Genomic DNA, 14,357 nt, shown 5'->3' with positions numbered 1-14,357 from the left:
TGGCTTCTACCTCTCTCTCCTCTCACTGGGTCCCTGAGACCCACCCTTCGATCCGCCTTCCTGCCTCAGTGCCTCTGCTGTCACCGTTGCTCTGTCTGGAGCATCCTCCCTGCCCCAGGTGGTAACCTTCACTGCTTGGTTCTTTGCTGCGGGCCATTCTGGACTCAGCCCAGACACAGCCTCCCTCTCCTGGGAAGCTTTCTCTGCCCGCAGCCTGGTTTAAGGGTCCTTCTCTCCCTTCCCACAGCAGCCTAGCTCACCCCATGCCAGTACCTACCCCATCCAGGTGCCCGCACAGCTCTGGTATTTGGTGAATATTTGTACAGGTGAGAAACTGGTATCAGCAGAGTCTGATTGGGACAGGGGAGATGCACTCCCGGTCTGGAGCCCAGCCCTGCCCTTCGGGGTGAACTGATTCATGGCAGTAGGTGATGAGTGGGTGACTCATGGCTTCCTCTAAGCAGGTCCCCGGTCTGTAGTATCTTTGTACTTGCGGTGTGGGGAGCTGGCCTTCACAAGCAGCTCCTCCCCTGCTTTTCTGGTGAAAGCCTGGTTGTCAGCCCAGCCCCACCTCCCAGGCCTCAGCCACCAGCCTGCTTACCACATTCTTAATGATTTCATCCTTCCCATCCTGCCTCTGCACTTTGAGCAGGTGGTAACAGAAGTCGAACAGGTCGAAGCGACGCTGCTGGCCCAGCAGGACGATGATGGAGCAACCAGCCCAGTTCAAGCCATCGCCAAAACACTGCCTAGGAGCAGGGAGAGGAAGCAGCTGGAGAGAGAGGTGGCGGAGGAGGGCAGGGAGGGAGGGAGCCTCATCTTGGGCCAGGAGTACAGCTACTAAGCAGGCCTGTCTTTGGGCCAAGTCTCTTAATCTATAAAATGGGTACAAAGGAAGCTGTGAGGGGGGGTTCATTAGTTGCAGGGATGGTAGTTATGTCATAAGTCCTTCCGGCCACAAAGAGGTGTCAGCCTCTTTGCATCACTAACATTAAAAAACAAAACAAAACAAAAAAACAGCTCTTGAGAAGCTCTGAATTTGTAAGGAAAAATCCACCCAGCCCTTGAGATGTATGTGGCTGATTACTCTGTGCAGGTCAAAGGAGAATCTGTCTTGACTCTAAAGGAGCTGAAGGAACACCCAGGGGGAGAGGGGCCATTTCAAACCAGGAGGCCAACTGGCCAGAAGCAGGCTGAGAGGGAAGGGAAAGGCCATGGGGGGCAGATGCTGCTGGGGTCGAGGCTGAGTCCTTTTGGTTCTGACACAGCTCCGACTGCAGGCCCCAACTCTCAAGAGACCTGGGCAGTTTGGATGGCAGTAGAGTCATCCTTCAGCTGTCTCTCTTGTCCTCAAGCAGCAGCCCAACCCGGGCGGGTGTCCCCAGTTCCCCATCCCTGCACTGGAAGCCTGCAGGCCAGCACTGCTCTGAGACAGCTTCACCAACACCACTTTCTTGGGGAAGCCTCCTCTCCCCACACCTTTTTCCTAGAGCTCTTGGCTGCTGGAGGGGAGGCCTTGTCTGCCTTTCCACTCTGTCCTCGCTATGTAGCTGGGTGAGTGCAGTAAGAACTAGCTCTGCTGTCTGCTCTAAGGACTCCTAAAGGCTCCTCATTGTCTAGTGGTACAGTGCAGTGGGGGTGAGGCAGGCAGTGAGGGTCTTACTATCAAACCCTTACTGGGCTCTTTCTTGCCCATGCAGTCAGCTCAACACACCCAACAAAGTAGTTGTTGGCCAACCACCCCTACCCGCTGCTCAAGTTTCTGGCTGAACTCTGGCAGCCCCATGACCTGCAGGAGCACAGGCAGACTGGGGGTAACCCTGCCCTCTCTGGTGGGTACTCACTCAGCTGTGAACTCGTTGGTTCCCACAGGGATGCAGTAGACGAACTGCATGGCGCTCCACAGCCGGTGGAACTCCACACACTCATCGACGTGCATGACGCCATTGGTGGGCGGCGGGCCCCGCCAGATGGGGTCCTGCAGGTAGCTCCGAATGCGGGTCAGGATGACCTCAAACATGGACAGGCCACAGCACAGCCGCTCCTTGGTCAGAAGGTCACCCTCGCGAGCGATGGCGATTTGCTGGAAATGGAAGGGCACATACACCTTCTATCCACATCTTAGAGCCCATCTGCCACCTCCCACCAGAGATTCCCGAACTCTGAAGCTGGCTGCACCTGGAATGAATTCACCAGAACTGGTCTTGTTCAGAGCAGAGCACAAACTTGATGATCCTGAATGCAACAGCAGGGAAGTTTCATGGTAAGTCTTACTGGTGTTAAGTAAAATCCAGGCACAATCAGTAGCGGATTAATTTTTAATATTATGATTTACCCATGTCATGAATGCTGGATAGCCACTGAAAAGACTGACATGATACTACTAGTAGTACTACTGCTTCTACGATAACTACTACTAGCTTATGCTTTCTGAGTGTGGGTAGTAAAGCATAAGGCCCTGTTCTAAGCACTTGATATATATTGACTCCATTCCATCCCGTGAGGTAGCTGCCATTACTGTCCCCATTTTACAGATGAAGAAACTAAGGTTCAGAGAGGCAGCCAGTGAGTGTCAAAGCTAGCTCTATTGGTTAAGTTGTAAACTGAGTAAATTGCAGAAACGAATGTATACTACAATTCTACTTAAAAACATTGACAATGTACAATCGCACAGATGAAAGTATGTGTGATGTGTGTACGTGTAAAGCATATTTTAGAAGGACTAACATCAGTTGCGGGAACAGATGGGCTTGGAGAAATGAGTGGGATTGTCACTCTTGACTTTAAATACTTCTGTACAGTTGAATGTGCTACAATGAACATATGTTACTGTTATAACTTGCCCATGATTTCAGATAATTATTTCCTCTAGAAGTGCTTGTTTGACAGTTACAAATGACCTCTATTAATAACGTAAACTGGCCTTTCATCTGGGTTCTGGCTACTGCACATCTAATAAGCAGCTGGCTAGACAGGCTAGATGTCAGACACATTACTACACACGTTATGAGTCAAACCATGTAGGGGTAGAGGTCCTGAAAGCTATCTGCAAAGTAAGGTAAATGTTAAAATCGGAGGTTAAAGTAAGGTCTCCAAATCTGTGAACAAAGCTAAAAAAGGCAGGCTTCTGACTCTGAGAGATCCACAGGGGACTCATGGAATCAGCTCCCCAGTGGGAGGTTTCCCCAAGGAGCCATTTTACAGGGTGGCTGGGAGGCACCTGCCTGACCTCCCCCGGAAGCCGCCTCCCTGGAGGCCCCCAGGAAGAGGGTGACCTTTAAGTGAACCCATGAAGGGAAGGAAATCAGGAAACACCAAGGCAGGAGTCTGTTATAAATGTGGACCATGAGTATAGTTGTCATGACAACTACGAACTGAAAGAAATCTAGGAAAAAGATGAATTGGAGAAGCAGTTTGCCAATGTGTGTTTTAAACACGAACGAGAGGGAACCCTGATTCCCGGTGACTCATCTTGATTTCATTGGCAGGAACAGCTTGGGAGCCGAGGGAGAGTCGCTGAGATTGCCACAGTTAGCTAGAAATATCTCGTGTTTAAAAAAAAAAAAAAAAAAAAAAAAAAAAATCCTGAGCCTGTGTTTGAGTCTGTTTGTATTCTCTTTATTTGTTCTTACTCTGTTCTATTTGGCCCCAGAAAGGGCTCCCCATTTCAGAAAGAGAGTCTAGTACAGGAGAGATGCTCAGTAAATAAAAGACCCCAATTTGTTCTCAAGCCATGCATATTCTTTTGCCAATTAATGCATACAGAGTTCTGGTTTACTAATTAATCGACTGTGCATTTGGTTAATTTGAATCAGTCCTCAGGGTCAGACAGTCCTGGAAGGGGGAATAGAAAAATTGGCCACTGAGGTTATAAATCTGCGGACAGACTTTGAACTCTGGTGCCCCCACCCACTACAGCCAATGAAAAGGGCCTTGACTGCCACAGGAGCTTTCTCCCTTTCCTTTGAAATGTGTTTGTCCTTTCCTGATGGCCTAGTGGTTAGGAAAAAAAAGAAAAAGTTCTAAGGAAATAAAAATATTTCATAAACCTCATTACCCAGAGATAAGCATTCTTAAAATATGTATGATTTGTTTAGGTATGTCAATGTATACATGTATAGTTAACAATTTGAGTCATATTACTATTTTGTTTTTTTCTTAATATATCAGTAACTTTAACTCATTTCCTTCAATATTTTGAAGGAATGGCTACATTTAATGGCCATTGATATAATTCATTTAGTCTTATATACTTAGGTTATCCTAAATTATTAACAAACTCAAAATTATGAACAATGCTAAAGACACCATCCTTTTTTTTTTTTTTTTTTTAATATTTGAGACAGAGTCTCACTAGGCTGCCCAGGCCAGAGTGCAGTGGCGCCATCTGGGCTCACTGCAACCTCCACCTCCTGGGTTCAAGTGATTCTCCTGCCTCAGCCTCCTGAGTATCTGGGATCACAGGCATGGGCCACCATGCCTGGCTAATTTTTGTATTTTTAGTAGAGATGGAGTTTTACTATGTTGACCAGACTGGTCTCAAACTCCTGACCTCAGGTGATCCACCCACCCTGGCCTCCCAAAGTGCTGGGATTCCAGGTGTGAGCCACCATGCCCAGCCCACCATCCTTATACATAACATCCTGTGAGCTGTGAATGAGCATTTTGTTAGGATGAATATTTACTAACTGAAGGGTCAATGAGTATAAATATTTTAAAAGGCATCTGCTATACAGTGGCAAACTATTCTTAAGGAAAGTTGATCCGTGTGCATTCACCTGTGTGAAGCCTGTTCCTTGTACCCTCATGAATATTCCTGTATCCCAGACTGGGCAACATAGTGACACCTCATCTCTCTAAAAATAAAAAAAATATCCAGATATGGTGTTGTGTGCCTGTCATCCCAGCTTCTCAGGAGGCTGAGGCAGGAAGATTGCTTGAGCCTGGGAGGCTGAGGCTGCAGTGAGCTATGATTGCGCCACTGCACTCCAGCTTGGGTGACAGGCAAAGACCCTGTCATAATAATAATAATAATAATATAACAATAATAATCCATTCAGAAATAGTCTTTGTCAACTTGAGATGAAAAATTTTACCTCATTCTTTGAATGTGCATTTCATTGATTACTGGTAAGGCCAGATACTTTTCTGTGTGTGTGAACATTGTATTTTTTTATGTTGTGAACTTTCTTTCATGTCTTGTCTTTTGGTATGTCTGTCATTTTCTCTTTGCTTTGAAAACGTGCTTTATAGATCACTTCCTGCGAACACCCTCAATTTGCAGTTTGGTGTTATGTAGGGAGGGGAGTGTTTAACATGGCTTTTATCCATTTCTTTTCTATTCCCCTCAGTGGGGAGTTTTTCTCTATCTGCCCTTATGTGAGTTTAACAAGGGGATAGAGAAAACATTTGTGAAGCTGTGCCGAAATAATCTCAATATTCCTTCTCTATAACTTTGAGAATATATAACAATATTCCTTCTCAAAAAACTCGATGTTTTTTGAATTCTTATGCTTCTATTATTTGCTCATCATAACAATCAAGAAAGGCAGGTAAAGCAGCTATGATCTCATTACATAGATGGTAAAATAAAGATTGAGAAAAATGGCTTGCACTAGGTAATTTAGGGGTGGAGTTGGGACAAGGATCCCTGTCTTTTAACCTCCCCCGGCTCCAAGTTTTTCTTCCATGATAGTGTAGGGCAACAAACCAGGCCACTTCAATTTGTCTCAAACAAATGCAAAGAATGCAATACTGCTGAAGCTTCCCGGCTTTAAATAGGTTGCAGACTTCCTCTGTCACCTCCTAGATATCTTACGAGTACCCTGTGCCCAAACCATCTCGGAAGTTAATATTTTGTTAACTTTTCTTTGGTTCATGGAATGACTAAGTTTTGGACTATTTCTTGAGGAATGGGGGACTTAGAAAACTAGCACTTCCTGTCCCACAGAATGTCTAGGCTTTTGTTTGTTAAACACTCAGCATTTGACAGACTGAGATTTCTATCAGTCCCAAGGAAATGGTGTTCACCAGAACAGGGAAGGAATTCACAGTCCTCTAAGTGGAAACACATGCCAGACTTCGGAGTGAGAGGCGGGATGCCTGCAGGATGACAGCAGCAGTGGGGAGCAGACACATTCACGTGTCACTCACTGGGTTTTCTCCCTAAAAGGAAATCACTGGAGAGGATCTCCTCTGTTTAGCCTCTGCAGGCCAAAAAAGAAAATGTGTGTGCTCTACAGTATCTGAGTTCTCTCTGTGGTGAGTTAAAGAACCCAACCACCATTAGCTGCTTTTTTTTTTTTTTTTTTTTTGAGATGGAGTCTTGCTCTGTTGCCCAGGCTGGAGTGCAGTGGCACAATCTCAGCTAACTGCAACCTCTGCCTCCCAGGTTCAAGTGATTCTCCTGCCTCAGCCTCCCAAGTAGCTGGGATTACAAGTGCCTGCAACCGTGCCCAGCTAATTTTTGTGTTTTTGATAGAGTTGGGGTTTCACCATGTTGGCCAGGCTGGTCTCGAACTCCTGACCTGAGGTGATCCGCCTGCTTTGGCCTTCCAAAGTGCTGGGATTACAGGTGTGAGCCACTGCGCCCGGCCCCACCATTAGCTTTTAATCACCATTTTCAGAAGGAGGTTGGTGGCATGCGGGGGCTGGGCTGGGGTGGCTTCCTCAGTGTGACATTTGTGCAGATGAGGCTCTGCATCGCGCTCCAAAAATACTTACCATGTTTTGCCAGAAGAGAGGCCACCTTCTGCCCTCTGCTGAGGATTTGAGTCCTTCTGCCCTTGGTGAGAACACCAGAGAGGACCGCCGGAATGCAAGTTCAACAGCAACTTTCAATCCTAAATCTCTTAAACAGTTGGCATTGGCTTGTCTCACTAGAATACCCTGTTTCTCTTCTTCCTGAATTCTTCCCCTGCCTGCGCCCATAAAACGTGAAGCTTGCTTAAATCAACTTGAAAGGTGACAGCACATGCCTTTTGTTTCTCCGCTTTCCCCCCATGTCTCTTTCTTCCTGCTCCCTGCATAATCTGAATTCTCTGAAGGCAGGGGTCTTGTCTTACTCATCTTGATGTTCATCGTGACTAGTACTGGTTTTTAACAAGTACAGAATAACATATAAGCTCATTCACCTTTATTAGAACACTACAGAAAAGGCTGAAGTCTTCTTTCTCTCCCACTCTATCTCATCTCTCTTCAGAGGTTGCCACCATGATAAACTAGGTAGACATCATTCCAGACATTTTCAGAAGAGTTTTATATGGTTTTGTTGTGTGCATTTAAAAAAACGCATCATCCTGCGTGAACTGTAGTGCAACTTGCTTCATCCAATCGACTGTGCTTATGATCTATCCACACTGATGCATCAAGATCTAATTTTGCCTTTTCATTATGTATTAAGTACATACGTAATATGCAATAACTTAGCATTTTATTTAATCAATGCTTTACTATTAGATGTTTGGGTTGTTTCTAGTTTTTGCTTTAACAAACAATGTTACATAAGCATCTAGTGTTCCTTTAGCAAAAATATCCAGAAGTGAACTGCTGGCTCACAGAGTATGTGGAGTTTTAACTTTTGGAGACAAAGTAACAGATTCTTAATATCTAGCAGGGACACAGTAGATACTTGTTTAAATAAGCAGACGACTTGTTGGCAGGATATACGATACAGGGTACTGAAGAAACACTCAGGCCCGAGAGTCAGCAAATCTCATTCCAGACCTGTTGTTGCTATCAATATTAACCAGTTTTGGGGTATTGGACATTCTCTTCCCTTCTCTGAGCCTCAGTTTTCTGACCTGTACAATGAGGGGGTTTGGTCGAATGCCTTCAAGTTCCTGTCAGTGATCAGAGCCCATTCATCATATAAGATTGGTACCTGAGGGGTCCCCAGCCGCTCGATCAGAGGGACCAGGTGGAGTGGGGCATACTTGGCTTCCAGACGTTTCATCCGCACCTCCAGGCGCTCCCCCTCTGCAAAAGGAGTCACAGAGCAGAAAATGAGACTCAGGGCACATGGGGCAACTGGGGAAGGAAAAACTCTCAAAGGACCTGATGATGTATCTGCATTCCAAAAATGGGATGGAGTGTGTGGCACCGCTCTCCTTCGTTCTGGAAAGTGCGAGTAGCGTTTTCAAGGAAAAATGTTCTATGATTTGTCCAACAATGGAATCGTCTGCCTTCTAGAATATCTCTAATTGAGTGGTTTAATATATTAATATACATATATTTAAATTCCAAGCCTAGATACCACTAAACTAGAGATATTTTAGAAGGAACAAGGGACAGGGCCTGGAGTGTCATTTCTATAATCTTATAAGGAATTTGTTGAAGAATTAGAATGAATGACAGAATCAAAGATAACAGGCTTCAGAGTCTGTCTGGTCGGTCATGTGGTCAGTAGGCTCAATGCAGGTGGCTGGGTTCATCTTCCAATTCGTGATTCTGTGGTTATTCAATAGGTGTCCAAAGCTTTAACCTTCTCCCCTGCTGACTAGATCTGAGTTGACTGGGATTAGGAAGTGAAAATAAGGTTCAAACGCTGGTCAGCTATTCAGCTGCTGTAGTGGTTTCTTACCTTTGATGTAGACTCTAGGCAAGATGTTTTGGAAGGGTGCGGCATGGAGCAAATCGCAGACCTCCTCCTGAGACTGCAGAGAGGGGGGAAAAGAAAGAGAAAGCAATGTTCATTTTAAACAAGGAAGATTTTTCATTCCTAAAAACCTCAGCACTGGAGTTAGCTAGGCCTGGGTTCAAATCCTGGCTCTTCTCACTGTGACCTTGGGCAAGTTACTTAGCCTCTCTAAGTCTGTATCTATCTGCAAAATGAGGATGAGAACAGTACCTATTTTAATGGGTTGTGAGGATCAAATGAGAAAATGCATAACCTTGTGGCATAGTCACAGGTACATAATGAGAGCTCAATACATTTTTACTATAATCTTATAAGGAATTTGTTGAATTAGGATGGATTACACAGAATCAAACAGATGATGGGGCTTAGTCTGTGTCTGTTTGGTTGTGAGGTCTGTAGGCTCAAGGCAGGTGGCTAGGTCAGTCTTCAGTCTACAAATCTAGGATGCCTATGTCTGATTGGTTTTTTGCACACCAGACATCAACTAGCAAGAAAAGAGGGATGAGAACCCAGGCCAGATTGGTTTTGATGGCGACTTCTTATGTGTAAAGATAAACTTAAAAGCAAACATACAATGGTTGGAGGGGAAGCTTGGTTAGGGCAAGATGGGAGATAGGGTCTCATGGGCTTACTGTCCTGGGACAAGCTCACAATCCCTGGATTTCAGAACAAAGGGGAGGGAAGGAGTCTGGAGAAGCCATCCTCTACCGGGGTCTGCTTTCTCTTCAACTCTGGGCACTTGGATTAGGTAGGATCCAGGCTCCATTTCAAACTCTTGACACTCTGGGATTCTAAGCATCTGAGAAAATCAAGATTGCAGGTGTCCTTGCCTTCCTCTACCCCAGGCATGGATGGAACACCACCAATCCAGGACTCTGAAAGGCTAGCTGTTCAAGAGGGGAACCCCAACTCCTGTTTAACTGCAGACCAGTCCTTGAAATGAGGCTACCAAAGGAAGAACACTCTGCAGGCCCTTCACAGGAGCCTGATCTGTTATTCTGTTTCTTATCCAGAGGAGAAACTTCCCCCTCAACTTTTTTTTTTTTTTTTTCGGTGAAACAGAGTCTCATTCTGTTGCCCAGACTTGGCTCACTGCAGCCTCTGCCTCTTGGATTCAAGCGATTACTCCTGCCTCAGCCTCCTGAGTAGCTGGAACTACAGGTGCTCGCCTTCATGCCTGGCTAATTTTTGTATTTTTAGTAGAGACGGGATTTTGCCATGTTGGCCAGGCTGGTCTCAAACTCCTGACCTCAGGTGATCTGCCTGCCTTGGCCTCCCCAAGTGCTGGGATTACAGGTGTGAGCCACCGTGCCCGGCCCTTTCCTCCTTTTTTAAGTGAGGTGTTTGTTTCTCTCCTTTCTAGTAAAGCTCACAGCTTGGTTTTCATTGCTATGTCTTTTTTTTTTTTTTTTTTGAGACGGAGTCTCGCTCTGTCGCCCAGGCTGGAGTGCAGTGGCGCAATCTCGGCTCACTGCAAGCTCCGCCTCCCGGGTTCACGCCATTCTCCTGCCTCAGCCTCCGAGTAGCTGGGACTACAGGCACCCACCACCACGCCTGGCTAATTTTTTGTATTTTTTTAGTAGAGACGGGGTTTCACCGTGTTAGCCAGGATGGTCTCGAGCTCCTGACGTTGTGATCCGCCCGTCTTGGTCTCCCAAAGTGTTCATTGCTATGTCTAAGCTCAGATTCTTTGATTCATTATATAACCTGAAAACTTTGCTTATTGACCATTCAGGCTAATCTTTCATATTCACATGGTGAATTACACTGGATGATTTTTGAATGATGAATCAGCCTTGCATACCTGAAATAAACACACTCGATTATGATATATTGTCCTTTTGATGTATTGCTCGATTTTATTTGCTAACATTTTGTTGAGGATTTTTGCTCTGTATTCATGAGGGATACTGATTTGTAGTTTTATTTTCAAATGCCTTAGGTTTTGGTATTAGGGTAATGTTGACCTCAGAAGATGGGGAAGAGTTCCCCTTTTGTAATTTTTGGAGATAAAACCACCTTTCCAAAATTATAACAGGGGAAATTATGACAGTAAAAGAAATCAGACCTAACGAACCTCATTTTGCTTCTAACCTTGAAGCTGTTCTTGTTCATTCCTGGCATAGGCCAAACTAACTTGGGGAAGGAATTCAGTTCATGGTTGGTCTCTGAAACAAAATTGATCATAGCCCTATCCTGAAAAGACCCCCTTCTTGCCTGAGGACCAGTCTGCCTTTGCAGGACTAACAAATTAGCTACAAGATTAGAAATTACAGTTTAGGGGTCATGCAGCCTCTGGAGTCTGAACCTCCCCAATAGCCCCTAGGGATAACAATCACTATTATAAAACCTAAGATCAGTGCTTGAGATATTTTGCAGACCTTGCACTCTAGTGGATCAGCTGACACCATCCAGACTGGTAATCTGGCTCAATGAGTTCTGCCATCTCACCCAGGAATAGAAAACAGCAAGAGAAACTCACTTCGACCCTCTGTGATTCCATCTCCAACCTGACCAATCAGCACTCCACACTTCCTAAGCTCCTACCTGTCAAATTATCTTTAAAAACTGATTCCTGAATGCTCGAGGAGACTAATTTGAGTAATAATGAAAATAATGAAACTCCAGTCTCCTGCACAGCCGGCTTTGCATGCATTACTCTTTGTCCATTGCAATTCCCCTGTCCAGGTAAATGGGCTCTCTGGGCAGTGGGCAAGGTGAACCCGCTGGGTGGTTACAGAGGAGATCATGTAGAATTGGTACTATTTCCTCTTCAAATGTTTGATGGAATTCACAAGTGAAACCATCAGCGTCTGGTGTGGGTGTTTTGCTTTTGTTTCTTTTTTTTTTTTTTTTTTTTAGATAGGGTCTTGCTCCCTCACCCAGGCTGGAATGCAACAGTGTAATCATGGCTCACTAGCCTTGACCTTCTGGGTTCAGGTGATCCTCCCATCTCAGCCTCCTGAATAGCTGGGACTACAGGTATGTGCCACCAACCTGGCTAATTTTTTTGTAGAGACAGGGTTGGGAGTTTTCTTTGTTGGAAGTTTTTTTTATAAGTAGGAATGATATTTCTTTAATAGATACATACCATTCAACTTATCAATTTTTCTTAAGTGAGTTTTGGCAGTTTGTGTCTCTTAAGGAATTAGCTCCTTTCATTTAAGTTTAATTTATGGGTATAGTACATATTTGTCTTTAGAACATTTTTATTGTCCTTTTAATTTTTGTGGGTTCTGTAGTAATGTCCCTCTTTCATTCCTGGTCATTTGTGTCTTCTCTTTTTTTCTTGGCTAGAGGTTTATCATGAACACATGAAAAAATCATGTGTTAATGATTTTTTTCTCCTCATAAAACCAGTTTTTAGTTTCAACGTTACTGGTTTCTTTTTTCTTTTTTTTTGTTTTGAGACAAGGTCTCATTCTGTTGCCCAGGCTGGAGTGCAGTGACATGAACATGACTCACTGCAACCTCAGCCTCCCAGGACTCAGTTGATCCTTACACCTCAGTCTCCCAAGTAGCTGGGACTATAGGTACACACCACCACACCCAGCTAAGTTTTATATCTTTTGTGGAGATGGGGGTCTCACCATGTTGCCCAGGCTGGTCTTGAACTCCTGGGCTCAAACTGTCTGCCTGGCTTTGCCTCTCAAAAGTGCTGGGATTACAGGCATGAGCCACCGCACCCAGCCTCAATGTTACTGGTTTCTGTTCCTTACTAATTCATATCTTTTCTTCTGCCTGCATTAAGTTTAGTTTGCTCTTATTTCTCTAGTATCTTTTTTATTTTTTAAATAATTGAAATAAAGAATAGGGATGGGGAGTCTCACTGTGTTGCCTAGACTGGTCTCAAACTCCTGGGCTCAAGCAATCCTCCTGTCTTGACCTCCCAAAGTGCTGGGATTATAGGCATGTGCCACTGCACCTGGCCATTGCTCTAGTTTCTTAAAGTGGAGGCCTAGATTACTGATTTTTGATACCTTTATTCTTTGCTAATAGAACATTCAGGCTAATAGAACTTCCATAACTCCAGCAATCAAGAGTTCATTTCTTCTGGAGGCAGCCCAATCCACTTTTGAACAACTCTAACGGTTAGAAAGTTTAGTTGGGTATTGAGCCAAGGCCGCTTCCCAGTAGTTTCCACTCTAGATCCTTGTTCTGTTTTTTAGAGTATCACTGAATGTATTTTTCAAGCTAGTATCATTAGCTCTTTTATCTCTATTCTTCCCCTCAGGGTCAAGCACTTTGTAAGAGTTTTCTACATCTCTCTCCATTTCCTAGTCTTCAGGTCCTTCCTCAGCAAACAGAAATATCATGTCCAGTCATACCATGCCATGACAATGTCTCTAGCAGAGATTACCAAGGACTGCACTGTCACCAAGTTCAGTGCATACCTTTCAGTCTTCATCCTATGTGGTGTCTCTAAAGTATTAGGTACTGTCCTCCTCCGCTCCTATGACGAGGTATGCCTTTGTTTCCACCATTTTGGCTTCTCCTTTTTAAAATCTTTGCAGATTTTATCTCTGATCGTCCCTTAAATGTTGTTTTTTTTTCTTATTCTATTGTCTCGGTTTATCTCATCTACTCCCATGACTTGAAACACCATTCACTGTCCACTATTAATCAAACCTGTGTTGTCATCCAGACTTTTCTCCAAAGCTCTGGACCTGGATATCCAACTCCTTGCTGGATGTTCCCACTTGAATATTCCACAGCTCAATGTTTCTAAAGCTGACCACCTTCTCCCCCTTATCACCTGGTGTTCCTTGCTCACAGAATGGCACAATCAACTCATCTGCCCAGGCCTAAACCCTGGGGTGCATCTTCTCTCTTTCTCCTATGAAGACCAATTAGTCTTTGTCCTGCTGATTCTCATGTATGATTCTTTGCACGTTTCTCCACACCAACCACCACAACACTAAGAGCTCCATAAGGGTAGGGATGGCATCTCTATTTCTGCCTCTCATCTCCAGTGCCCTACATATATTAGTTTCTCGATAATTTATTAAATGTCTAAACATTTGTTACTCTATAAATGTTTCTTACATGAGTAAATAAATTTGTCTACATGACAGCCCTCCAAGTATGAGAATGCTACTATTACATCCATTCATTCATCCAACAAATATTTATTGAGCACCAGGCACTGTTGCAGGCTTTGCAGATATGATGCTGAACAAGTTAGACTAGATCTTTGCCCTCACAGAATTTATGTTCTAGTTGACAGAGACAGATAAAAACAAGTAAACAAATCAGAAAATTTCAGGGTAATATGCTAGACAGTGACAGGTTTGGGAAGGGACTACTACAAGGTAGTTAGAAAGGATCTTTTTGGCCGAGTGTGGTGGCTCATGCCTGTAAGCACTTTGGGAGGCTGAGGTGGGATGAATGCCTGAGCTCAGGAGTTGGAGACCACCCTGGGGCCGACATGGTGAAACCCCGTCTTTACTAAAATACAAAAAATTAGCCGAGCTTGGTGGTGCATGCCTATAATCCCAGCTCCTTGGGAGGCTGAGGTAGAATTGCTTGAACCTGGGAGGTGGAAGTTGCAGTGAGCTGAGATTGCACCACTGCACTCCAACCTGGGCCACAGAGCTAGACTCTCTCTCAAAACAAAAACAAAAACAAAAACAAAACCTTTTTTTTTTTCTTTTGAGAGATGTTTGAGTTGGTGACATTTGAATAGAGAATGGAATGAGTTGGTGACATTTGATTAGAG

The 14,357-nt window shown here is 44.4% G+C and overlaps 1 protein-coding gene across 4 annotated transcripts in view; it reads right to left on the bottom strand.

Moving 5' to 3' along the window:
• The window catches only part of CYFIP2 (cytoplasmic FMR1 interacting protein 2), a 133,808-nt gene that overhangs the window by 4,321 nt on the left and 115,130 nt on the right, over positions 1–14,357 (bottom strand). For 3 of the 4 annotated variants that reach the window (XM_003900431.4, XM_017960089.3, XM_009209478.4), the window contains exons 27-30: positions 8,582–8,654; positions 7,883–7,977; positions 1,845–2,083; positions 602–749 (exon numbers count right to left, since the gene is read on the bottom strand). In XM_003900431.4, coding sequence (XP_003900480.1) covers positions 602–749; positions 1,845–2,083; positions 7,883–7,977; positions 8,582–8,654 — 555 coding nt within the window. Of the gene's footprint in view, positions 1–601; positions 750–1,844; positions 2,084–2,178; positions 2,236–7,882; positions 7,978–8,581; positions 8,655–14,357 lie in introns of those variants that run through there. The other variant, XM_021939907.2, reaches the window with a different exon arrangement.

This window comes from Papio anubis, chromosome 5, assembly GCF_008728515.1.
Source record: "Papio anubis isolate 15944 chromosome 5, Panubis1.0, whole genome shotgun sequence".
NCBI lineage: Eukaryota > Metazoa > Chordata > Mammalia > Primates > Cercopithecidae > Papio > Papio anubis.
The sequence above is the reverse complement of the archived record's forward strand: the minus strand, read 5'-3'. Positions and strand labels throughout refer to the sequence as shown.